Here is a 27734-nt window from a genome sequence, read left to right as displayed (position 1 = left end):
AGGCCTTTAGAAAATTTGTGGCCACATTGGCACACTGCAATGGAAGAAAATATTTCTCCCAGAAGGGCATCCCAGAGCTATATGGCCATGTTCAGCGGCAAGTGAATGTATTTCTGGCACACAGTGTCGGTGCCAAGATACATCTGACCAGACACATGGTCTAGAAAACACGGGCAGGGAAGGTACATAACTTTTACTGCCCACTGGGTGAACCTTCGGACGGCCGTCAAGCATGTAACCATGGCACCCGTGTGGATTTGGTGTTACCGCCACAGATTGCATGCAGGCCTGCTTCTTCTTCTCCTCCTACTACTACTCCATCTTCAGTCTCCTCCTCTGCTGACACCTCCTTTTCCACTGCTACTGCCTCTTCCGCTGCACCCCCCAGGCTCCCCAAAACCTAATTAACGTGCAAGGTGAGAGGTTGCCCAGCTGTGCTGCGGCTGTTGATCATGGAAGACAAGAGCTACACCGGTCCTGCACTGCTTTCAGCTCTGCAGTCACAGGTCCATCAGTGGCTAACCCCACTCAATTTGACAGTTGGTAAAGTGGTGTGCGACAGCGATGCCAATCTGCTGAGCTCACTGAAACAGGGAAAAATGACACATGTGCCGTGCATGGCACACGTCCTGAACTTAGTCGTGCAGCGATTCATTGCTAAATACCCTGGGGTCCAGGACGTCTTGCGGCAGGCCAGGAAAATATCTGGTCATTTTAGAAGATCTTACACGGCCATGGCTCGCCTTGCTGACATTCAGTGGCGACACCACTTACCTGTCAGACGTCTGATTTGTGACTGCCCGACGCGCTGGAACTCCACCTTGTATATGCTTGATAGGCTTCTTAAGCAGAAACGTGCCATTAACAACTACCTGTACAAACTCTGCGGCAGGACAGGTTCTGGGGAGCTTGTTTTTTTTTCACTGTGCCAGTGGCTGCTCATGCGCGATGCATGCAGACTTCTGCGGCCATTTGATGAGATCACCAAACTGGTCAGTCACAGCCAGGGAGTCATCAGTGACATCATACCTTACGCCTTCTTTCTGGAGCATGTATTGCGTCGTGTCATTGATCAAGTCGTCGAGGAGCAGGAAGATGAGTCGCAATGCTGAATGAATTACCAAGGGGGGCTACTCCATCTGAGACAAGTCAGCAGGAGTCTGAAGAGGAATCAGAGGAGGATGGTGCCTGAGGGGGGAGGAGGAGGAGGAGGAGGAGGAGGAGGAGCAAGAAGAGCAGGCTTTACACTTTTCTGGGATCCCTGGTGTTGTCCGTGGCTGGGGGTGGAGACCGAGGACGACATTCTCCTGGGCGATGAGCAGGAGCCAGGCCGCTTCTAATTTAGTGCAAATGGGGGCCTTCATGCTCCAGTGTTTGAGGAGGGACCCCCGTATAAAAATCATAAAGGGCAATGACCAGTACTGGGTGTCAACGTACTTAGACACCAGGTACAAACACAAAATGGAGGACATGTTACCAGCATCACAGAGGGCTGTCAGAATGCAGCATTTCCAGGCCTTGCTGCGAGAGATGCTGCATTCTGCTGTTGCGGGCACTGTCAGAGTAATTTCGACCCACAGAGAAACAGTTGTGAGTACCAATCCTACAGCGTATGCAAGAAGAGGGCGGTTTGAAGATGTGTTGGTCACTTCGGATATGAGATCATTCTTGCAGCCAAACCATCAACAGCCGCCCTCCGGATCCAGCCTCAGAGGATGCCTAGACCGACAGGTGTCCTACTACATCGGATTAACGTCCAATGTGGACGCTCTGAGAAGAGAGGAATCCCTGGACTACTGGGTGTGCAGCCTTGACCTAGGCTAGAGCCTGCACAATTTGCCATGGAACTCTTGGCTTGCCCCTCGTCGAGTGTCCTGTCGAAAAGGACGTTCAGCGCAGCAGGAGGCTCGTGACCGATAAGTGCAATCGCCTAGCTCACGACAGTGTGGACTATCTCACATTTCTAAAAATGAATGAGGCATGGATCTCAGAGGAATTCAACATCTGTGATGACCACATTTAATTAAATTTCCTCATGACAGCCCACAAATATCCGCCACTACGCAGAACAAATAATGGTCCCTGTCTTAGGTAAATACAGCGGCATAAAAGGCCTTTTTTGTCTGGTGAATGCCTAATGTTTGGGACCTCGGCATAATTCAACACCTGTGATGACCATGCATTATAGAATTTCAACTATTATCATTTTTTTTTTTTCAAGATGGGGGATTTCGTTAGCCATGTTTTTAATCCAATTTTATATTTTTTGTTCTTTTAAACATATGTATTTGACATCTATCTGTACTGGCCTGCAGTAAAATTGATATCTAATGACCGTCTAATATACCTCCAGCCACATAATTACTTGTTCTTTTCTGTCCAGTGAATGCCTGATGTTTGGGGCCTGTACTACACTGGCTTGCAGTAAAATTGATATTGATTGGCCATCTAATAAACCTCCAGCCACATAATCACTCGATCATTTATGTACAGTGAATGCATAATTTTTGGGGCCTGTAATCTAACTGGCCAACAGTAAAATTGTTATAAGGTGACCGCCTAATTTGCCTCCAGCCACATAATCACTTGATCATTTATGTACGTTGAATGCATAATTTTTGGGGCCTGTAATCTAACTGGAAAACAGTAAAATTGTTATACGGTGACCACCTACTGTACCTCCAGCCACATTATCACTTGATCTTTTCTGTCCGGTGAATGCCTAATGTTTGGGGCCTGTACTACACTGGCCTGCAGTAAAATTGATTTTGAATGACCTTCTAATATACCTCCAGCCACATAATTGTTCTTTTCTGTCCGGTGAATGCCTAATGTTTGGGACCTTGGAGGAATTCAACACATGTTTTGACGACGGCCACGTGTTATCAAATTTCAACTATTATCATTTGGTTTTTTTTCAAGAGGAGGAATTTTGTTAGCCATGTTTTTTATCCAATCCAATATTTTTTGTTCTTTTAAACATATGTATTTGACATCTATTTGTACTGGCCTGCAGTAAAATTGATATCCAATGACCGTCTAATATACTTGCAACCACGCCCCCTTCCCTGCCCCTTCGCTGTGATTGACAGTGCTAATGCACGACAGTTCGGCTGGCTTCACTGTGACTGACAGCCGGCAGTTCAGCAAAGGGGCAGGGAAGGGGGCGTGGGTACCGTGACTTGAAGCAAGGAGGCCACTGCCTCCGTGACTTCAAGCCTAACTAGAGACGCGCGCTGGCAGGGGATTAAAGAACGTTATTACAGCTTTTGCTTTAACTGCCTGCAGGAAGAAAATGATGGTTACAAACACGCTGCTGGCTACTCTCAGGTACTGCTGCCGGCTAGGGATGTTTTTGGGAGGGGACTGGTTCCCTTTAACTTTACTGGCAGGAAAGGTTTGCTTCAAATTATAAGAGGCCACTTTGCATTGTGTAGTTGCCCGTGGCTTTTTATATGGTTCTAGGAAAGCATGCGAGATATGACAGGAATATTAGTTTCCAACTTCTCATGTTTGCAAGGGATTATCAAAGATTTTACCAGCTGTATAATCTCCTTTCGAAATCTTGGCTGAGTACAAGCATACAGATACATGTTGACTGCAGAGTTGGAAAGGTCAAGCATGGTGCCCATGTCTGCAGCAATGTTAATGCTTTTACTATAGTCTTCTCTATCTATATCATAGTGCATTGTTTTGATAAGGACTTGGGTAACAAAACGTGTGGTGCATAGATAAGAAAAAGTCATGGAAATGGTCACTAATAGCACCATTGACTTCAAACGTTGCTTCTTCACCATGACAAACGCTAAAAAACTCTTGCGGTTTTGCTGTATTTCACTGTGCACTTTGTTGCTTTGGCAGATCTGTTTTAAAATGAATCCATTGAGAGTAAAGATGATAATTAATGGTATGATATATACAAGAGTGTTCTGAAGCCATACCAAACAATCCACGTACAGCTTTGTCAACTGAGAATTGTAGACACATATAAATCCATTGGTCCCATTCAGTGGCTTGGATTCATTTGACCATAAATATGGAATAGACAGCAGGTGACTACAGAAAAAGACAGCCCCTATTAGGTAGAGTGTACATATTTTAGTACATATCTTGGGTTTGACACACACAGCTCGGATTGCGATGAAACGTTCTATGGTAAAGCAGACAACCAGCCAGACAGAAGCATTGTAAGCACCATACGTTAGCAAATCTCGGATCATGCACCAAGGCCCTCGACTCCAGAAAGGCTCTAGGGTGTAGAACTTAAGGATCATCTCCAGAATGACAATCTGAATGAGGACCAGTGTATCCGCGACCGCGATGGCCATCATATAACAACGACAAGACGGTGAAAGTCCGCAATTACTTCTCCAGAAAATCAAGAAAGTTAATAGGTTTGCTGTAAAATGTAAAAGAGATTTACAATAAGGAAAGTGAAAAATGGAAACTGAGACAAATGTATTTTTAAGAGAAATCAAATCATACAATCATACAATGTTAATCAGCTGCTTCTAAGGCCCCTTGCAGACGAGCGTTCCTCCCACAGCGAGTGTGCATCGCAGCCCCCGGCTTAAGAAGAGAAGTCTAAGGCTGAGTTCACACGGGTGAGATTTCCGCGTGGGTACAATGCGGGAGGTGAACGCATTGCACCCGCACTGAATCCGGCACCATTCATTTCAATGGGGCTGTGTAAATTTTTTCACGCATCACTTCTGCAGTGCTTGAAAATCGCAGCATGCTCTATATTCTGCGTTTTTAACGCAGGACAGGCCCCATAGAAGTGAATGGGGCTAAGTGAAAATCGCAAGCATCCGCAAGCAAGTGCGGATGCGGTGCGATTTTCACGCATGGTTGCTAGGTGATAGTCTATTCACTGTATTATTTTCCCTTATAACATGGGAAATATAATAGGGAAAATAATAGCATTCTGAATACAGAATGCTTAGTAGGTGATCAATTGAGGGTTAAAAAAAATTAACTCACCTTCTCCACGGTGATGGACCATGTGATTGGAGCATGTGATCTGACATCACCACAGGTCCTAGCCGGTAATTCATCATTAAAGAAGAGACCGGGAACTACGCGATCAAGAGGAGAAGGTGAGTTAATTTTATTTTTTAACCTTCGATTGATCACCTACTAAGCATTCTGTATTCAGAATGCTATTATTTTCCCTTATAACCATGTTATAAGGGAAAATAATAACATCTACACAACACCGAACCCAAACCTGAACTTCTGTGAAGAAGTTCGGGTCTGGGTACCATAGTCGTTTTTTATCACGCGTGTGCAAAACACAATGCACCCGCGCGATAAAAATTGAACATCGGAACGCAATCGCAGTCAAAACTGACTGCAATTGCGTACCTAATCACGCGGGTTTGCCGCAATACACCGGGACGCATCCGGACACGCCTGTGTGAACCCAGCCTACGGGGGGACATGATTAACCTATACAAATATATAAATGGGACATACAAAAATGGTGATAAACTGTTCCATGTACAATGTGCGGTACGCAGCCCTGCAGAGTGAGCGATGGTGAGGTCACAGGGGCAGTTAAAGGGAATCTGTCACTAGCAATTTACCAATTTTTTTTTTTTTCATGAATCCATGTTTCACAGAGTACCTTTTTTCCACCTGTCTTGTTCTTTTGATTGTGAGTCTTGTCATTTCTTAAAAAAATTGAATCTTATGATATGTAAATGACTCTGTAAGGAGCCCAGAGGGGCGTTATTCTTTCTCCACGGTGCCCAGGAACGCCCCTCTGAAGTGCCGTGCCCGGCTAAATTTGAAAAGTAATAACGCCTCCAAGTTCATCTAAATCGCCTCCCAGCTAAGTGCTCAACACCACACCCCCCCCCCCCCCCCCCAGCGCCGTGCTCTGCGGCAAACAACCCGATCCACCTCTCGCCGGCATCCCAAATCCCGCGCAGGCGCAGTGCCGTCAGTCATCTTATCATAGCGCTGGCAATCGCCGGCTCTGCGCATGCGCAGGATATGGGATGCCGGCGAGAGGAGGATCGGGGTGTTTGCCGCAGAGCGCGGAGTTGGGGGAGGGGGGGGGATTGGTGTTGAGCACTTAGCCGCGCCTCTGGGAGGCGATTTAGATGAACTTGGAGGCATTATTACTTTTCAAATTTAGCCGGGCACGGCACTTCAGAGGGGCGTTCCTGGGCATTGTGGAGAAAGAATAACTCCCCTCTGGGCTCCTTACAGTGTCATTTACATATCATAAGATTCGATTTTTTGAAGAAATGACAAGACTCACAATCAAAAGAACAAGACAGGTGGAAAAAAGGTACTCTGTGAAACATGGATTCATGAAAAAAATAAAAAATTGGTAAATTGCTAGTGACAGATTCCCTTTAACAGACGAAGGGTTGTTATTGTTACAGTTTTTATATACCCTCGGCAGGCGTACATCAGTGATGGAGAGGCTGGCACATGGATCCTCTGGGGCACTCTCTGTATATAGGGACCAGGCAGGGTGGTAGGTGAGGTGCCCTGGGTGTTGCAGGTTTAATGTGCCCTAAGGCAAGATCCCTTAAAGTTTGTGACGCCAGTGCCGGTAACGCAGGCACACCGATTTGTTGTAGGAATAATTGAGAAACACATGTTGCAGTGAACAAGAACTTCCTTTTACTGAACAGTTCAACTATTTACAGTCTTTAGTTAGTTCCACATGTAAAAGGTTGTGACAGGCAGGCATTATATAAACGGCAGGCAAAGTCCTTGCAAGATACTCAGAGGGAATAACACTTACAGAGCAGGCTGTATTTTTCTCAGCTCCTGTCTGGCTTTCTCCAAGGCCCGTATGCCCGATTGCTGGCTTTATCCTTGGGTAGGGAAACCTTCCTCTGGTATATGTCTCCTTGCTGTAGAATATCCTTCTGCCCTTCAGCTCGCTGTTTGGCTGGAAATAAACTTGGCTCTGCACTGTACTTTTAAGGGAACTTCAGGAGGCAACTTCTTCCCCTGGATGCAAGCTAGAACCCTGGACTATCTAGCTGCATGTTAGAAGCTGCACTTCAGCTAACCTCTAGCTAAAGTGTTCACTGGCTTCTAACTACACACTCAACTCCCTTCTCCTGAACTGGACCTGACTATATATACTAGGGGGTTCCCTAGTTCCCTTTACTGCCTAGGAGGAGGAACTACACCCCTAACAGGCCTGGTACAGAAGATAACAGGAAAATACACATTAAAATACCATATAACATACAATGACCCTGTTCCATAAAAGGTGGGGAACAACGTGGCCCAATTGACCCTTGTGTAGTGCCCACATTTACCTAGTGGGACACTAGAAATGCGCTCAAAAGACAAGGGGGCACTGCCTCCAACTGGAGAAGAAAAAGTTCAGTCTCCAGAAGCGTCAAAGCTTCTTTACTGTAAGAACTGTGAATTTGTGGAACAGACTTCCTCCGGACATGGTCACAGCAGGAACTATGTGTATCTGGCATCAAACACTTCATATAAAGAATTTTAAGAAACTTTGACCTCGCTGAACTCAAACATGCAAAGATAGGTCAAAACTGACAATTCCAGCGTGTTTCTGAATAAATTCTAGCAAAGATTAATATACTGTATATCATGACCCCTTACCATTGTAAAAACATGAGTTGAATTCAATATGGCGAATTTCAAAATGGCGACCAAAAAGGTTTCCTCCATCAAATAATGTATACCCCCTCCCAAATAATACTTTGACAAATTGGAAGTCAATTTTCTACAAATACACCTGTTAAAAGGTTCAGACTTTTGACTCACCCGGTATATTCTTTAGATGTGTGTTCTGCAAGTAAACTACTTGAACCTGTGAGCTGCTCAGCTCAAGAATATAGCCAAGGCACATAAACAGTCAAGATCACGTTTTGAACATGGAATTGTTGACATCTTCAGTCTTATTGACAGTGTTTATAATGAACTGAGGACTATGGCTCTCATACACATTAGGTTAATGTCGGCTGAACCTTGACAACAGAAGGTTCACTGACAATCTAAGGGTGGGTTCACACTAGCGTTATGGAGTCCGTTATGGTTTTCTGTTATAACAAAGCAGCGTTCTATGGGATCTAATCTCTCTAAAGGTATTCCTCAATACTTATTGCAATCAGAACATATTTATTAGATGATTGATTGAAGAGTAGGCTGTATATGTGAGGCTTTAACATTGGAGATATTATGCATGGGGTTGACTAAGGGGGAGGGACTAAGTGTGGGGGAAGACCTGTTATAAGGCGCCAAGTTTGGAATAGACATGGGGACACCGGTCATCTTTTGCTTACATCCTGGGGCTGCCGTTCCTAAAGGGTCTCGATTGTGGGACATTACACGTAAATCTCCATTGTGGGGAATGTATGTTGGAGTATTATGCAGTGTCCCAGGGGGTCAGTAGTGTATGCTGGGCTTTGTAGTGCAGATTGACCACTAACCTGGGATCCACTGTCGTCTTCAATTGGGGCAAATACAGGAACAGGCAGATGTTAAAAGTTCGTGACGCCAGTGTCAATTAAACGGTGACACGCCGTGTAAAGTATGGTGGAAGAATGAAGCAAGCACAGGATAGCCAACAAAAACTGGAACTTTTACTGAATATCAGTCAGGATAATACACGGACACTGGTAGTGCACAGTTCCATAAAAGACGGTTGGTTTTCATAAACATACAGGTGGTTCTTGAGAATACAGAAAGGCCGGTCTTAGCGATGAATTATACAGAGTGTTGATTTCAGGAGATGCAGTACAGGCGGATTGCTCACTATTCCTGACTGGTCCTGCTACATGTGACTTTCTCTCCAAGGTCTAATGCCCTTTATCTGGCGTACCCTTGAAGCTGTCCTTATCTAGTACCTCCTCTGTTATCTTGAGTACCTCTCGCTTTATCTGATCGGCCTCTGTGGTAATCTGTGTCTTGGCTTGTGGCTTGTTTATGCTGCTTCAGCTAAACGGATGACGACTCAGGAGGGGAACCTTTTCCTTGGATCCGGAACCCGGTTACAGGGCCTTTACTACCCTCTCCTAGCCGACAGGCTTCAGGCCTGCTATGCTCTCACAGGCCCATAACCTGGCTTTCCCTCAGACACAGGATCATTTCTGACCTCTGCTCCCACTGTCTGAACACACCTGCTACTACTTCCTGACTGGGCCTTATATAACCTAGGGTTCCCTAGCTCCCTCTAGTGGCCTGCATATGCACGTTTCACAGTAACAGGAAAATACATAGCATGACATTATAAGATGTTTTATACCAACCTCCCCTTAAATACAGGGGGAACGACAATACCCAAGTGACCCTTCTGTAGTGACGGGGTATTACTCTCCCGTACACTACATACCCCGCTGCTTTAAGCTGAGTACGACCTCGTACTCCATCAGGGCCCGCCCAACTGGAATCATGACCTGAAACAGAGAAAGACACATGCATGCATACATATATGTCAATTACACTCTTATCAGACCCAATTGGCAAAGGTGAAGTCTGGTGACAAGGGGCGTCGTCCTCTTTTTCACAGGATAGTGAGTGGAACGGGGGCGCTGACCTGGCACAGCGAATGTTAAAAACCAGGATAGTCCATGACAATAAATTAGTCCATAATAAATTAACCTCTCAGAGGCTTGCACATAGGAAGTCCATCTCTGGGCACATAGACGTGAATAAAACCAAAACGGTTACTTAAATACTGTCAGCAGCACATATATAAAATGACAATACAGGACTCTGACAATACCAGGGCCATGTTATCCTGGCAAGTCCTGCTTACCCTTTAAAATAGTGCTGACATAAAAATGTCTTTTCAACCTGAAATGGGGGTAAAATGGTGCAACACTTTAAGGCACAACTGGGATTATAGCAGCAGACCGGATGTCCCAAACATAACAAGGGCAGCTGGAAGCAGTGGTATACAGTGGCACATTACTCAGCTAGGATGCCACCGGCCGTGGGTAACTGGCAGCGAGCTTGACCAGCTCTGCCAACTGGAGGGACAAAACGGCCATTAAGGAGATGGACATGAGGGCAGGAGTACTCACAGACGAGTATCATGTTCTTCCTCGGATGACGAGTCAATGTAGGGAACCTGCAGCAATTCTTCTGGCAAGGCCGGCCACATTTGGAACCCGTCTCCCCTGACAATTTTTAGAGGGGGAGGCTTGTCTTTCACGGCCTCCATTTCGGCCTCCGTCCTCGGAAACGGAAACCACCGCACGCCTCCTGCGCAGCCGAGGTCCGCCACCCAATACACCCTCTTGCGTAGGGCCTCTAGTTCAGCTTTCGTGCAGGTGAGCGGGGCTACCGGAGGTTCAGGGGCTGTGACCGCTGGGGTAACAATGGCAGCTGCTCCTTGGCGCCGGGCCTCAGCACATTCCTCTGCTCGCCGGCAGCTGTCCTGCCGCTCCTTCTCTTCCTCACGTCTCACCGCATCCGGAGGGGGATATCGCTCCTCCAGCCCCTGCAGCACGATGGGCTCCCAGAAAACGTCGGGACTGAGGTACGCCTGGCTATGCAGATGGGTGGTTCGGGCCTGTTCCACGTGCGCTCTCTCTGTCTCAACTGGTTCTGACCTCTCTTTCCCAGAGTCCCAGTTCTCAGCCGGCGCCTTCGGGCGAGTCACTGCGGTGGCGTAGGGGCCCCGTAGACTTTCGGCGGGGGTGTACTCTACGATCTCTCCCATAGTCAGATTATGGAGGTGCTCCGGGAGGTAGTGCCGCTTTACCGATCGCCGGTTTACATAGAAGTCCCGGCCAGTCCCCAACTCCTGGATAAACCCGTAGCCTTTCTCTTTATCAAAGGACACCATGATCCCGCGGCGCCTTTCTAGCTGGGGCTTACCCGGAAAGGAGTCTCCTTGTATGGACTTAGCCATTTCTTCAAACCGCTTCTTCCGGCTGGTGTTCTTTTCCGCCACCGCGGCTCTCAACTCCTCCATAATAGCCGGCCATTCTGCGTGCCGGCGACGGATCGGTGGGGACTCAGGTCGGGCGATACTTAAATCCATGGCCTGGGCCCAGGGGGTGGCCGTCCAGGCTAGAGGGTCCCACGGCCCCAACTCAGGAAAGTCCGGTGGAGTGGCGCCCCACTCGCACGTGGTCTCGACTTCTAGCTCTGCAGCACACGCCATCTCTCCTCTTCCTGGTTGCCGCGTCGACACTGGCTCCTCCCACACACTGGGCCGGTCTACCTCCATCTGAGGCCCGCCTCCCAGGCGTAACTCTTCAAGGTAGTCAGTCGCGTCGTCACTCCTCAAGGTGGGTGGCGCTCCAGGGCAATCTCCTCCTTCTTCTTGGAAGGTTTCGGCGCCAAATCTTCGCGCCTCTGCACATCCTGATGGCGCAGTAAAAAGCCTCATGGCGTCGGCGGCCATTTTAGATGTCCTGATGCTGCAATTCACTGACAGCAAGCAGGATGATGAAAAGTCCAATAAAACACAGTCCACAAATGCGATTTTCTCTCTGGGGGTAGCGCAACACAGTACAGCGTCTCTGATTCCTCCCAGGCACAATTGTAATCCACAGATTTTAGAAATAAAGGTTACAGTCTTTGTAATACGGTGGTGGAATAGTTAAAGCACACAGTTCACACTTCTCTGCACTTCAGAAGCATGCGGATCCTGTTCGTGACGCCAAAAAGAGCGATGCAGTGTCCCAGGGGGTCAGTAGTGTATGCTGGGCTTTGTAGTGCAGATTGACCACTAACCTGGGATCCACTGTCGTCTTCAATTGGGGCAAATACAGGAACAGGCAGATGTTAAAAGTTCGTGACGCCAGTGTCAATTAAACGGTGACACGCCGTGTAAAGTATGGTGGAAGAATGAAGCAAGCACAGGATAGCCAACAAAAACTGGAACTTTTACTGAATATCAGTCAGGATAATACACGGACACTGGTAGTGCACAGTTCCATAAAAGACGGTTGGTTTTCATAAACATACAGGTGGTTCTTGAGAATACAGAAAGGCCGGTCTTAGCGATGAATTATACAGAGTGTTGATTTCAGGAGATGCAGTACAGGCGGATTGCTCACTATTCCTGACTGGTCCTGCTACATGTGACTTTCTCTCCAAGGTCTAATGCCCTTTATCTGGCGTACCCTTGAAGCTGTCCTTATCTAGTACCTCCTCTGTTATCTTGAGTACCTCTCGCTTTATCTGATCGGCCTCTGTGGTAATCTGTGTCTTGGCTTGTGGCTTGTTTATGCTGCTTCAGCTAAACGGATGACGACTCAGGAGGGGAACCTTTTCCTTGGATCCGGAACCCGGTTACAGGGCCTTTACTACCCTCTCCTAGCCGACAGGCTTCAGGCCTGCTATGCTCTCACAGGCCCATAACCTGGCTTTCCCTCAGACACAGGATCATTTCTGACCTCTGCTCCCACTGTCTGAACACACCTGCTACTATTTCCTGACTGGGCCTTATATAACCTAGGGTTCCCTAGCTCCCTCTAGTGACTCAGAGCTGGAATGACACCCTAGCCGGCCTGCATATGCACGTTTCACAGTAACAGGAAAATACATAGCATGACATTATAAGATGTTTTATACCAACCTCCCCTTAAATACAGGGGGAACGACAATACCCAAGTGACCCTTCTGTAGTGACGGGGTATTACTCTCCCGTACACTACAATTACCCTCCTCTTCCCCTGACGAACCAGTCGTAGTATATAACGGCTGGGGAAACGTAACATTGGGAATTGTGTGTGTTTATTAATTTTTTTGTCAGTATGTCTTCTCTTTTTGTTTTTGTACTCAGCTTTCTTTAGGATAGGGTGGTTTTGGGTTCAATAGACTAGGTATGAGGACAGGGAGCCCCTACCTTCAAGGGGTGTCCCTGGGCTTAGCCTATCTAGGGACGCACAGGGAATACATTAGGTCGTCCATGTAATTTGGCGTATCTGATATCATATGTGTGATCCTCAATTCTTCTTTGATACCATCTACAAAGGACCTTTTCATTGTCGTCATCTCTGGACCCTATCTACCACCTCTGTCCCTCCACTCGGTCGACAATGACCCCATCTAATGTGATTTCAGCTAACCGTGAGTAAATATAATCACCCCATCTAATGTGATTTCAGCTAACCGTGAGTAAATATAATGACCCAATCTAATGCGATTTCAGCTAACCGTGAGTAAATACTGAGTATCTTTGATACTGAGGACAATTACATTATGAGATTGTATGTGTCGTCCTGATCCTTGGGACCTAGTCCGGTCGTAGGCCAGTTTTTTATGAGAATTTATTAAAAGGTATATTTTAAATATTGGGAAGGTGTTCATGTTCATAGTCTGTTGTAACAGGGTTATAACGGAACATAACGGAATCCATAGGATGGAATGCAAAACGGAAGCCTTTAAGAGGCATTTCGTTTTGCTCCGTCCTAATAGAAGTCTCTAGGAAAACATAACAGATCCGTCTGGGTCCGGTTATGCAAGACAGAAAACAAAGTCCTGTCGACAGGACTTTGTTTTCCATCTTGCATAACGGGAACCAGATGGATCCGTTTTGATTCCCATAGACTTCTATTAGGACGGAGACCTTTTAAAGGCGTCCGTTTTGCATTCCGTCATAATGCAAGTCTATGGGCAGCAAAAAGGATCTGCCCTTCCGTCTTATGGATTCCGTTATGTTCCGTTAAAACCCTGTTATAACGGAAAGCCATAACGGATTCCATAACGCTAGTGTGAACCCACCCTAATGTGTATGGGGAGCGCCAGAGCAAAGGATAAGGTGAAATGATCATTTTTACCCAATACTTTTGTTGTCCCAGAACCATTATCAGAAGTGCCTGGCAGCAGCTTTCTCTTCTCTCCCTATTGAATGTACATACATGTTTGGCTGAACCAAACGTATATGTGTAGGGGAGAGTAGGGAGGGAGTCAGAAGAGACAGCTGCCAGCCAAATAATTGTTCGGTTGATAGCTAATGAATATGTATTTACTAAAATGTGAGTAGGACTGGTTGCTTTCACTTGCAGAGTTGTCAAGGTGGTGAGGGGCAAGGCCGCAGTACACACTACACTGCTCTATAATAGAAAGTAATGATGTGTTCCTGCCTACAATATGCAGTCATGGCTGAGCAGCCTGACAGGAATGCTCACCAATGTGTAGTATATGCAAGTGCCAAAGTGTAGTGCGTAGTGAGCTCCTGCCCCCTCACCAGCATAGGCAGCTCTGAAAGTGGAGGCAATCAGTACTGCTCACATGCCAGGACAGGTTGCTGGCGGCCTTTTTAAATAATTCCTCGAGAACCCCTGTAATATCCACTTTCCCTGCTTGTTTGGCTAGATATTTTCAAACAAATCTTCTATCCAATCATGCTGAAGTCTTTTTAATCTATGTTATTTCTTGAAAGACCCCTTTTGACTACAGTGTATTTGATGCAGCTCTGCACAGTTGTTCTGTAGTGAGACCCAATTTGTAGGACCTAGATAGGACAGATTGCTTAAAGTGCAATTGTGATTTCATGTATTTTTTAATGTGTAGGGGCAGTGACATAAAGTGTTTTTGTAATATACTTTATTACGGAATTATGTTACATTTTATTAGAAAACAGCCTCTAAAGCATTGCCTTAGTAACCCTCTGACCATTGCTAAGGAAATTCCATCTTCAGTGTTCTATTAAAACTATATTTTACTTAAAAATGTTACACACTTCTCTTCATATTTCATCTACAGGCAGCAGTCTTCCTCTTTGCCCTCACAGTGCATCTCTGATTAGAGTTGGGAAGATGGAGAGAGGAGCAGGTCAGCGCTAATTGCTGTAGCCCTGCTCCTCTCCCTGTCTACGTAGCACTAACTAGAATTAGGAGGGTAGCATTAGGAGGATAGAGTGGAGTGTGCCTTCCATCAATCAGCTTAAGCAGCAGATAAACTATATGTGGGGAAGCATTGACTTTTTTGTAATATATAAGAGATGTAGGCAGGCAGGAATGGGTTAGGAAAGCAGCAGCTGGGACAGGGAGACAAGAGGCAGGCTGAGAAGCAGCCTCTGCATCCTACAGATGCTTCTCTTCAGTGTCCACTAGAATGTCGATGTTAGAATTTTAATAACAACACTCACAGCGCATCACTGATTACAGTTGGGAAGATGGAGAGAGGAGCAAGCAGGTCAGCGCTGATTGCTGTAGCCCTGCTTCTTTCCCTGTTTTCGTAGCACTAACCAGAAATGCATTAGGAGGTTAGAGGGGAGTTTGGCTGTCATCAATCAGCACAAGCAGCAGATGAAATATGTGGGGAAGCAGTGGCTTTTTAGATATGTAGGGAGGCAGGACTGGGTTAGGAAAACAGCAGCTGGGCCATGGAGACCAGAGGCAGGCTGAGAAGCCAGCCTCTGCATCCTACAGGTGCTTGGCTTCAGTGTCCACTAGAATGCTAATGATGGAATTTCCATAGCAACACTCAAGAGTGTCGCTAAGGGAACACTTTAGAGGGCTGTTTTCGAATAAAAGCTAACATAATTTCTAATAAAGTATGTTAGAAAAAGCTTTATATCACTGCCCCTACAGAAAAGAAAATTAAATCACAGTTTCAGGCACTCTTGCCATGGGCTGTGCTTGATACTGCAGCTTATCCCCCATACACTTCAATTGGTCTGAGTTGCAATAACACACATAGCCCATAGGCAAGAGTAGCACTGTGTCAGATATGAAGCATACCCCATGTTTTTAATTTCAAGATTTAAAATATATAAATGGGATGTTTCTTTTCTCATCATGGGTGATCAGCTGCTATTGCCAGTAGGAGGCTCAGTGCCATGGCTCATTTCCAAATGCTACAGGGGAAAAATAGGACTAGATGGCATGCATTCAAATGAATGTGCATCTACATAAGACATGCCTATGCTGAGTCCATCAGATCAGCAGCTGAACTTTGCAGTGGGTTGCCATTTGGATTATAGATGGGGACCATAGCAGCGGACCCCCCCATGATGTCTATTTGCCCTAACAATCAATATGGAAAGTCATTGCCAGGTAGGACAACCTCTTCAAGAAGATGCAAGTTTGTACTAGCACCAAAACAAGTAGATAATGTGAAAAATATGGACTCTTAAAGGGGGAACGGACATAACCCATTTTTCACCGCTCCAGCCCCAGAGCATTTAATGCTCTGATGTTCTCCCTTGCCCTACGCTGGATTGCGCAGGGCAAGGGCTGTTTGCTTACATTTTTACACTGCTAGGCGGAGGCCTCCGCCTAGCAGTGCTCCCGGTGATGTCACCGGCACTAATGAGCAGTCTTTAGCGCTGCCCTGGGCTGTGTTACAGGCTAGGGCAGCGCAAAAGACTGCACATTAGTGCCAGTGACGTCACAGGGCTCACTGATAGGTGGAAGCTTCAGCCTAGCATACTGTGAAAAAGCCCAGTACGTCGCCAGATATGAAGAAAAACCCTTGCCCTGTGCTGCATGAAATGTTCCGATGCTCCACTCAGACGGGCTGGAGGGGTGAAGGGATTATGTCCTGGTTCAGCTCTGAACCCAGACAACTCCTTTAACAGACTATTTCCATGTCAGACATTTATAGCATATCTACAGGTTATGCCATGAATTCTTGACAGATGCAGGTCCCACCTCTTGGACTCACTTCTGTGCAGTGTGTGTGGTGTGGTACCCAACTGATGCCCTGCTTGATGAGGAGGCCGCTCATGTACATGGCCTTCTCTATTCACTTCTGTGGGAGTTACAGAAAAAAACAGAGCATGCTATGAATGTGTCATAGCTGCCTGAGATAAGAATACACTTATATATTTTGGCTACACTCAAAATTAATTTACCTGCTGTTTGACAACAACTTCATTTAACACAGCAACCGTTTTATTTTTTTTATGAGGTGCTCAAGAGATCCCTTATTCTTAAATGACGATTTAATTCATTTTGCCAGGTTCTGTTCCTGCAAGTACCCAGGAGGACACGCTTCACTATGAAGTGCCCTCTGCATTGAGTGAAGGCTGAGGAAGCGTGGGCAGAGTAAAATGGCTGTTGCCTGTTTGCACACCGCATATCTTGCCTGCTTGATTTTATGTGAACTACAATAGTGCCAGATATTTCAAATAGTGTGCAAGTGCTGCATTTTCTGCTTGTACCATGGATATGCTTTTATGGTCTGTTGGTCTGTTGGATGCTGAGCACCACTAGGAATCTCTTGCCAAGTGTGCCGCTCCAATTTACTTGAGAGACCCTAGTAGCAGTGCTGACCATTGCCTCTTCGGGGCCCTCCCTATCTGCTCTAAGTGACAGCTGTAACTGTCTCCTGATTGGATGTTACACCTGTCATTGAGTAGCAGATTGCAGAACCTGGCAGAATAAAATTTCATGTTCACACTACTCCTGCTAAAAAAAAAAAAAAAAAAAAAAAATCCATAAAAGGTACACTTGTACTGGTCAGATGCCTACCAGTGCTGAAACGCGTCACTATGCCACTTTAATATGTGACCAAATAAATCATTCTTTTTTATCTATATCCCTGCGAAGTGCCGGTCTATATCCCTGCGAAGTGCAGTTTAGCATGGTCAGATCTGCTGACAGACTCCCTTTTAAAAGGAACACTGGGGCAGCCTATTCTCACACAAAATGATTGTAAAAAGTGGACAGCCAGTTAGCCACAGTTGGGATGTATACTCTATTAGCTTAGCAGCAGTCTTGACTGAGTGCATACTGTATATTGGTGATTGTTCATACCCGATAAAAATCTGATTCTGCCTAGTGTAAGGCCTAAGAAAAATCTGTAATGAAGCAGAGTAAGAGTAACACCGTCATGTGAATGCTGAAAGCAGTTTTACTATGTTCATGTACTGTAGTCATTTTTCAAGAAAGGGGAAGCATGAAATGACTTTTATACGAGTCGGTTTGGTTTGGGACTAGGTCATCTAGAAGGTTGATTTCAGCTTTGTATGTAGAGCAGAGAGACAATTTGATGCTTCTCTGCATGATTCACCCTTTTCTCCACTTACATATTCATCGTCTATACATGAGCGACCAAGTACTAGGATAGCAAAAATAAGCTACTCCAAGCTGGAAAATGACTATTTTATTCAGAAAATGAAGAATTTTAGTTTTCACTCTGCAATAGAAAGTTTGAGCTATTACTGTCTCTAATGCATAAATTAACAAATGTAGAAGCTCCAAAACACGAAGCAGAAAGACTTCAAACACCTTAGGGTATGTTCAGATGAAGGAATTTTCAGTCATAGTTTTGTTTCGGACACCACACCAAAATTCCGGTGGCATCTGCATGGTGCCTGCCTGACACTGTTTTCAGTGGGAAGTAATGCTGCAGTTCATGGGCTGGCAGTTTAAAGCCGTAAACGAACCAAAAAGGGATATATGCCTTCTTGGAGTGGGGTGCAGACAGATGCAGCTTGGAGCTGAGCCGTAAGCGAGTCAGCAGCATTCAAAGTGTACAACTGCAACAGCCGTTTCTGACACTGTAAATGCGGTGGATAGTAACAGCGTCAAAATCCGCTGCGGGAATGGACCCTTAGGCAAACAATGGATCCTCAAAATACAGATATGTTCTGTATGCATTCTGTATTTTTCTCACTCCTATTAATAGAAACAGGGTTGTACACGAATCTCGTAGGACCCCATAGCAAGATTTAGTATGGGCCCCCCACCCATCCAATTTCCCAGTAGGCATGCATCATTCAGTCCAAGGCAATACAGAATGTGATGCTCAATGCTCCAGATTTTTGATGAATTTATGTTTTTTTTAGTGGACAAAATTTTTATAAAAAAATTGCAATAAATAAAGTCATCCTTGGTGTCACCCGCTTTATCTGATTTCTATATTAGTAAAATGGAGCAGATGCTTCATAAATATGGTACTCCTTCTGAACACCATACATCTCAACTGGCATAAATACTCCTGCTTTACATCTATTACAAAACTGTCTGCCTGCAGCCACTATCTGGGGAAGCTCAGAGTACAGGAATTTATGCAGTTACGGTTGACTTCAATGGAGGATGTTAAAATCTTTTTGCACTGAGCTCCCTCTAGTGGTAACGGCATAAAAATGCTGTGTTTTTGTATCGGAAAGAGAAGTTCAGCATCAGGCCCAACCCCATTTTCACCGAGCTCCATAGCAGTTGTGTAGTCTGCCTCCATTGAAGATAAATAGAAAGGACTATTCTTGTCTGCAATACGGACAAAAGTAGAACATGTTCTATAACTGGCATAAGAGCCACTTGGCCCCATAGAAATGAATGGCTCAGTGTGCTACCCTCCAAGAAAATCTACTGTAGCTACTGTACACACAAAAGCTACTGTAGCACATGGATGAAACATACAGTCATGTGCATGAGAGCTTATAGTTATTAATTCTGGCAAAGCAGAAAGCGATATCTCTTTACTCACATGGGATCCCAACAATGGCCAAGATTGGGTAGAAGACCTTCTGTAACGTTACCATCCAGTGCCCAGTCTTCATTCTGCAGCAGTCACTGGAACCAAATGTTTAAGTGGTCTTTAGAAGGTTCTGCTGCTGCAATGTACATTACCCGTCGGGTCATCTAGTCAATGAAATTACAATATTTAATATACTTCTGTAAACAGAAAGACAATAATGAGCTGGTTAATGATTACCTATCATTGAATTGGACTGGGCAAAGTAAGATAGAGCAGATTCTCACTTTCAGAACAGAAGACCGTTTTAAATTAAATGAACTACATACAGATGTAGCAGAGCTGTGCGTTTATATGTTAGGAGTATAGTAGTAATCCCTTTTAGGTTCACACCAGCTTGAGAGAGACCACAATGGAGTATGATAGAACTGGATATTTTGCTCAAGAACTTCTTCAGCAAGTGGTTCAGTACAGATATCTAATATAGCCTCTTTATGAACAGGAACACGGGCAAACTGGCAGCTCAAACAGTTATTAACGGTGACAGTCTCTTTCTAGATTATTCCAATTCTAGATTATTCCAATGTTCTTTATCAACCACCAAGGCACTCCTAGTTATCAGCCAGTGCACAATACACTACGTGCAGAATTATTAGGCAAATGAGTATTTTGACCACATCATCCTCTTTATGCATGTTGTCTTACTCCAAGCTGTATAGGCTCGAAAGCCTACTACCAATTAAGCATATTAGGTGATGTGCATCTCTGTAATGAGAAGGGGTGTGGTCTAATGACATCAACACCCTGTATCAGGTGTGCATAATTATTAGGCAACTTCCTTTCCTTTGGAAAAATGGGTCAAAAGAAGGACTTGACAGGCTCAGAAAAGTCAAAAATAGTGAGATATCTTGCAGAGGGATGCAGCACTCTTAAAATTGCAAAGCTTCTGAAGCGTGATCATCGAACAATCAAGCGTTTCATTCAAAATAGTCAACAGGGTCGCAAGAAGCGTGTGGAAAAACCAAGGGGCAAAATAACTGCCCATGAACTGAGAAAAGTCAAGCGTGCAGCTGGCAAGATGCCACTTGCCACCAGTTTGGCCATATTTCAGAGCTGCAACATCACTGGAGTGCCCAAAAGCACAAGGTGTGCAATACTCAGAGACATGGCCAAGGTAAGAAAGGCTGAAAGACGACCACCACTGAACAAGACACACAAGCTGAAACGTCAAGACTGGGCCAAGAAATATCTCAAGACTGATTTTTCTAAGGTTTTATGGACTGATGAAATGAGAGTGAGTCTTGATGGGCCAGATGGCTGGATTGGTAAAGGGCAGAGAGCTCCAGTCCGACTCAGACGCCAGCAAGGTGGAGGTGGAGTACTGGTTTGGGCTGGTATCATCAAAGATGAGCTTGTGGGGCCTTTTTTAGTTGAGGATGGAGTCAAGCTCAACTTCCAGTCCTACTGCCAGTTTCTGGAAGACACCTTCTTCAAGCAGTGGTACAGGAAGAAGTCTGCAAGGTAAGAAAAACATGATTTTCATGCAGGACAATGCTCCATCACACGCGTCCAAGTACTCCACAACGTGGCTGGCAAGAAAGGGTATAAAAGAAGAAAATCTAATGACATGGCCTCCTTGTTCACCTGATCTGAACCCCATTGAGAACCTGTGGTCCATCATCAAATGTGAGATTTACAAGGAGGAAAAACAGTACACCTCTCTGAACAGTGTCTGGGAGGCTGTGGTTGCTGCTGCACGCAATGTTGATGGTGAACAGATCAAAACACTGACAGAATCCATGGATGGCAGGCTTTTGAGTGTCCTTGCAAAGAAAGGTGGCTATATTGGTCACTGATTTGTTTTTGTTTTGTTTTTGAATGTCAGAAATGTATATTTGTGAATGTTGAGATGTTATATTGGTTTCACTGGTAAAAATAAATAATTGAAATGGGTATATATTAGTTTTTTGTTAAGTTGCCTAATAATTATGTACAGTAATAGTCACCTGCACACACAGATATCCCCCTAAAATAGCTAAAACTAAAAACAAACTAAAAACTACTTCCAAAAATATTCAGCTTTGATATTAATGAGCTTTTTGGGTTCATTGAGAACATGGTTGTTGTTCAATAATAAAATTAATCCTCAAAAATACAACTTGCCTAATAATTCTGCACTCCCTGTATATATGTATTTATAGTCCCCTTACATGCCAAGTAACATAACACTTAACTTTATGGCTTCCCTCTGGATCTTCATGGGCAGAGGATGTATCTCCTGCAGTGATGATGTTTCAGGTGTATAGCATCAAATTAGGCCCATGTGCGGCCTGCTTTGGATAAAGTCTGTGTGTAGTCTGCACTTGTTGGAAGAAGCTTCTCTTCTCAATGCAGATGATCAACTTATATCATCCTGATTTGTAGCCTTGCAGGACTTTATGCAACCTTATTCTCTGAGCTCTCTCTCCTCTCTGCTTCTCTGCCTCTCAGCCAGAACTTTCCTGTTCCTTCCAAGAAGTGACATCATCCAGAATCTTCCTACAATTAATGTCCAAAATAGATGCAAGGTCTTGCCCCTAGATGGCAGCAGAGCACCAGTAATGACATTGGAATGCACAAGTCAATATTGTTTTGAAGGGAGTTTGCCACTATCGAGCTTGTACCCCTTACATATTCCCCCTTTTTAATGAGTGCAGTCCCTGTGCTCCAACTTCAAAGTCTCGGAGATGGCCAGGCTGTACTCCCTTGTGTTGACCGAGGGGGGTATCTTGGCCCTTCAACTTCCTCTGTAACTGGAGGGGTGTCCCCTTCAGACTCAGGCCTAGGTTAAAACATCCTAGTCTCCTGTGCTAGGGTTGGCTATCCATCATTCTGACTGTTCTGGTACCGGGCCTTCTTCAGTAGGCTGAGATAGAGGTTCTGTAGCTGGGAAGGTGCAGGGTCTCAGCATAGTTCCGTGGAGATTTCGACTAGGTCCTTCACGATTTTCTGGTTTTACTTCACTGGAGAATGGGGGTCAATCTGTCGGACTGCCACATATGACTGCCACTCCCATTTGGGCTCCAACTTCCTCCAGGATGAAGGGCAACTATCATAATCAGTTCCTTGGTCTCTGAACACTGATGTGCCTCCCTTATTGTAGTACGGGTTCGCTTCTGACGGTATTGGTGCTCTTGCAACCACTCTGTTGGGGTCCATTGCTCCACTTCTTCTTCAGGTTGCTCCATCAGTAGGTCTAGCGGTAACCTTCCAAAACGTCCAAACAACAATTGGTAAGGAAATTAGAAAGATGGCGTGGCTCACTGCTGTTAGTGGGTGGTGTGGTGCTTCAAGCTTAAATTGAGGACGCCTCACCTCAATATGAAAGATAATTGAAAAAGTAGGAGAGCGAGCACTCACTCTATGGCAAAATACTCAGATTTATTAATGGAATTAAAATAAAGATAAAATAGTACACCTATAATCATTCAATAAAATAAAACAATGTCAATAACATATGATATATAAAATCGTTGGTCGACCAATTCACCATAAAATAATATCGCATTAGAACTTAATAATGGGGCATACGTAAATGGTGCTGGAGCGGTATCCTGGTAATGAATAAAAATAAGTGAGTATGAAAGTGATATTAAATGGTGAGTTGAACCAAATGTAAAAAATCCTCAGTGTTTCAAAACGTGCTCCAAATCAATCAACATAAGAATGATGCAATAATATCATGAACAATAGTTGCAAAAAGATGGGTGAACAAAGTAATAGGACACCTGATGATAATCCTGTGCACCAAACACTTGATACAAAGTTCCTCCTGTGATGTTGAATATACGCAACAACCAATTGCTGGATCAGCCGCAGTAAATGTCTCAGCCTAATGGCTGTGATATGTTCAATACTGGCAGTTCAATGAATGTCTTTGCTTAAGGGATAAACTTTCCTGAGAAAAAGGAGTCTTACCTCCTACAGTGGTATGCTTCCGCTGTGCAAGTGTGCTGAAATCCACGCTGTTTCTGTTCCTACTTAGGGATGCTGGCAGTCCGCTATACGAGATACGCTGACGTCCACGCTCTCGTTAGTACTGCTTGTGAGACAATCACGTCTAGTCTCGCGGTAATGTGAGTGGGACTTCCGTCCGATCTCTATGTCCGCTCCGACGTTGTACAGCAGTTAGATTATCCCAGCAAAGTAGTTTATGAAAAATGTCTCTTATCGCATGGCCATGCGGGAAATCTTTCTCCTGGAGGTTATAGCAGAGTGTCGCCCAGACGCGTTTTGGGACTGTTCCGGTCCCTTCCTCAGTGGTGTGGTAAGGGGTGTAGCCAGTGGTGCTATGGATGGTGTGATTGTACGCCCATACCACATTGTCCACAAACTCATGTTCTAAGGGAAGACTCTCCAAACCCACCTGTTCACACAGGCTTTCAAGTTCCTCTGGCTCCCACTGATAACATTCGGCGGTACCTGGAGCCACCAAATCCAGGGGTGCAGCTAGTGCGGCTATATCATCACTCTGCAACACATGAACTTCAGCTAACACAGTACGGGGTGGAATGCACACCTCCACTTCACTCACATTTATCAGCCCTACTGCCACCATTCCACGATGCACCCCACTAGGACTGTGGCTCCCTTTAGCTTGTTATGAGTACCCACAGTCAGGAGTATGGTGACCTGTTGCCAGGGGTGAATATGCACGGCACTATGACAGGGGACTCGCACTATTCCTGCTGTGCCCACCATGTCAGCAAACCTGCTCTGCTGCACACATGTTTGTGTCATGGAACCATGAACCAGACGTACAACAGAGATGAGTGGAAATAAGAAGGCTTTATTGGAAATCAAGCCTGAGCAAAAGTCCAAACGGATGGCTAAACCGAAGCAGGGTCTTGCGTAGACAGAGGTCAGGAACCAGGAGGGTGGTCAGACGAAGCCAGGATCAGGAACCAACGGGGTAGTCAGACGAAGCCAGGATCAGGAACCAACGGGGTAGTCAGACGAAGCCAGGATCAGGAACCAACGGGGTAGTCAGACGAGGCCAGGATCAGGAACCAGAAGCAGCAGCAGTCTTAGAAGCATGTGAACACAGGAGGACCAAGCAAGGAACTGAAGCCACAGACCTTCTATATATATGAGCTAGGCATCCAGCTCCTCCCAGTGGGAAGGAGAAGCCGCAGGGTGGGAGGCTACAAGAAACCCAGAAACCAAGATGGCCGCCAGCACATGTCAAACGAAGGTAAGACCATGACAGTTTGCTGGAGCTGCATTAGGGTCTGACGTACCTCTTGGATGACATTTATGTGCTTATCATATCCCTCACCCAGCTCTTTTATAAGCAACCCATCTAGTTCTTGCAGAATGTTCATGCTCACTATCACATGCACCCCATCACGGATATAGTCTCAGACCACCACAATCCCCTTTTGTTTAAAGACCCTCCCCAACAACTCCACATCCATCCAGGTGACTCCTACCACCATAATGGGCAAATTATTTGCTGCTGTAAGATTAACCCAGGGGTGCTCAAGTCCACATTGACGCTGGTAGCAAGCCTGGTAAAGCTGGTTGTAGAGACCTTGGACACTGTATCAATCAGACATGCCACCTATAGTCAATGGGCCAGATATATCATTAGGCAAAGTCACTTTTGTGGAGTGGAAAAGTCGCAAAAAAGTCCCAAAGGCTAAAACTGCGCACAAATTTGTGACTTTTTTCTGCTCTGCACTATGCTCGCCAGTTTTCTGAAAGTGGGCGTGTTTTCGTATGTAAATGAATCTCTAGACAGATTTACTATTGGGACTTTTTTTAAAAGTCGCAAAAAAGTCGCAACTTCACTCCAGTGAGGACCATGCTTATCTTATGAGACTTTTTAATAGAACATGCGACTTTTTCATAAAAACGTGCGACTTTTGAAAAGCTGCTTACTGACGGATAAACTGCTACCGTCAAACCACATTTATTAGTCTTAAAGGGGCGATCATAAATCTGACTTGGCTAAAACTGACTTTAGCCATATGTGAAAGTGGAGTGAGCTGTCAGAGTCGTGATAAATCTGGCCCAATGTATTCTTGCCTGGACCACAGGGCAACATCCAGAAATATTCCTTGGAGAAGAAGGAGGGCCCATAAGAAGAGAGCCCACTACTTGGCCCTCAGCAGCATGCACCTTTAGTTTAAAGGCGGTTGGTTAAGAGACTGGGGCTGTGTAGCTGTACAGGTACGGGCTAAGTGGCCTGGTTCTTCACACCTCCAACACCTACGAGTGTTACCCAGCCTGGTACGACCTTCCGGCCGCCTTCGCTCAGTCAGCTCACCTGAGTGCTTCAGTTGAGAGATCTCATCTTTAGGTTCTCTTAGGGAATCACAAAGGTCCTTAGCAAACTCATAGAATGTGTTTCCTGGAGTCTCTCTGTGCTGTAATTCTTGCACAGCCACACAGGCACTTTCCATCTCATCTTTTGTTAAAACAATGGCTTCACGCATAACATCCTGTAAGGACCCATCGTCCGCCAGTCTCACATAGTCCCATAGAGCCCGCCTGGTCATGCGGCACCTGAGCCCGGAGATGAACTGATCCCGAAGCAGGCGGTCGGCATTCAGCACAGCTGAGCACCCTTCCTGATCCTTCTTCATGAGCTGCTTCCACAACACCTGTAGAGCCACTGAGAATTGCTGTACCGATTCACCTTCCTGCTGGATTCTAGTATAGAACTTTTTTTGCAGATCGGTGGCGAAAGTGACATCCCCGTAGAGTGACTCAAGGCGGCCCAAAAAAGCGTCTATAGTATTCCATTGTTTCAAGGGCAAAACAATCACAGCTTGCCTGGCATCACCTTCCAGTGCATTTAAGGCCAGATTGGTCTGATGGGCTGCGGGTACTTCATACAGTCTTGCCGCTGTCCTCAGCCGTTCTACCCAGTCTGGGAGCAACATATTATTTCCGTCATATTTGAGTACATTTTTCATGGCTACTCTGGGAATCAGTATTGGAGGTGCAGCTCCAGAGCTGAGCTATAGGAGAGATAGAGATAGAGAGAGAGAACACTGGCAAACTGCTAGCTCGAACAGGAACACAGGCAAACTGCAGCACCCCTGGCTTGAGCATCGGAGCAGTTTGCGCAGGGCAAAGGCTTTTTCTGGAGTTCCGTTGACGAACCAGGCTCTCCATAAAACTGACGTCACCGAACACACTGCTGGGCGGAAGCCTCCGCTCGGCAGTGTGTTATTGTAAATAAAAGAGCCCTTGCCCTGCGCTATCCAGCATGACATGCTCCGATGTTAACATCAGGGGGGCTGTCTGGGTGAAATTATGGGTATGTCCGGGTTCAGCTCTGAACCCGGACAACCCCTTTAACTTTGTGGCTTCCCTCTGGTTCTTCCTGGGCAGAGGATGTATCTCCTGCAGTGATGAGGTTTCAGGTGTATAGCATCAAATTAGGCCCACGTGCAGGCCTGCTTTGGATAAAGTCTCTGTGTGTAGTCTGCACTTGTTTGAGGAAGCTTCTCTTCTCAATGCAGATGATCAACTTATATCATCCTTGTAGCGGATTGTATTTAGCCTGGCCTGTTTGGATCATGTAGGACGACATTCGGTTGATTGTATGGCTATGTATTGTAAACTGTAATGCTTACTGTGTTGGATGCATTGCTTTTCTGTGCCTCCTCCCCTCCCCCTTTTTTTTTCCTGTCCCATTCTTTTCCCAGCAGGGTGTGGTCTCAGGGACACTGGGAGACCAGTAATCTAGCTGTTCTGTCCCTCCTCCATCTCCCATCAGCCCTTGCTATTGTCTGTTCCCACCCTTCCTTGTACCATGGTCATCTATGTGCCCCATTGTATGTAAATAAGGCTGTTGGGGGGTTTAAAGTGTGTGCCATGTCCAAATAAAGTTAGTTCTGCTCCTGATGCTGTGTGTCGTCCAGTCATTGGGATTGCTGTTGGGATATTATTGGACTATTTTGCCTGCTGGAATTACTACCCTAGGATTTATGATACTTGTTCCTGGGCCTCACTGGGATCTTAGGTGGAGATTGGCTGTGGAATATCAGCTCTCCGCTACAATCCTGATTTGTAACCTTGCAGGACTTTATGCAACCTTATTCTCTGAGCTCTCTCTCCTCTCTGCTTCTCTGCCTCTCAGACAGAACTTTCCTGTTCCTTCCAAGAAGTGACATCATCAAGAATCTTCCTACAATTAATGTCCAAAATAGATGCAAGGTCTTGCCCCTAGATGGCAGCAGAGCACCAGTAATGACATTGGAATTCTCAAGTCAATATTGTTTTGAAGGGGGTTTGCCACTATGAGCTTGTACCCCTTACACATACATAAGCCTAACAAGTTTTATCTCAGCTGATCCTAAGAGCCCTTTTAGGGTGCTTGGACATGGTGCGGATTATGTGAG

The 27734-nt window shown here is 45.5% G+C and overlaps 1 protein-coding gene across 1 annotated transcript; it reads right to left on the bottom strand.

The window, feature by feature from the left end:
- Positions 1-2368: 2368 nt before the first annotated feature.
- Positions 2369-26300, bottom strand: LOC122931662 (probable G-protein coupled receptor 139; the record flags this gene model as incomplete). The annotated part of the gene is made up of 4 exons (XM_044285736.1): positions 25649-26300; positions 4984-4992; positions 3527-4399; positions 2369-2400 (listed from the first exon to the last, which is right to left on the bottom strand). Coding segments are annotated over exons 1-4 (1566 nt in total), but the record flags the coding sequence as incomplete, so codon positions are not given.
- Between the last annotated feature and the right edge of the window lie 1434 nt (positions 26301-27734).

The sequence above is a fragment of the Bufo gargarizans genome, chromosome 3 (assembly GCF_014858855.1).
Source record: "Bufo gargarizans isolate SCDJY-AF-19 chromosome 3, ASM1485885v1, whole genome shotgun sequence".
Lineage (NCBI taxonomy): Eukaryota > Metazoa > Chordata > Amphibia > Anura > Bufonidae > Bufo > Bufo gargarizans.
The sequence above is the reverse complement of the archived record's forward strand: the minus strand, read 5'-3'. Positions and strand labels throughout refer to the sequence as shown.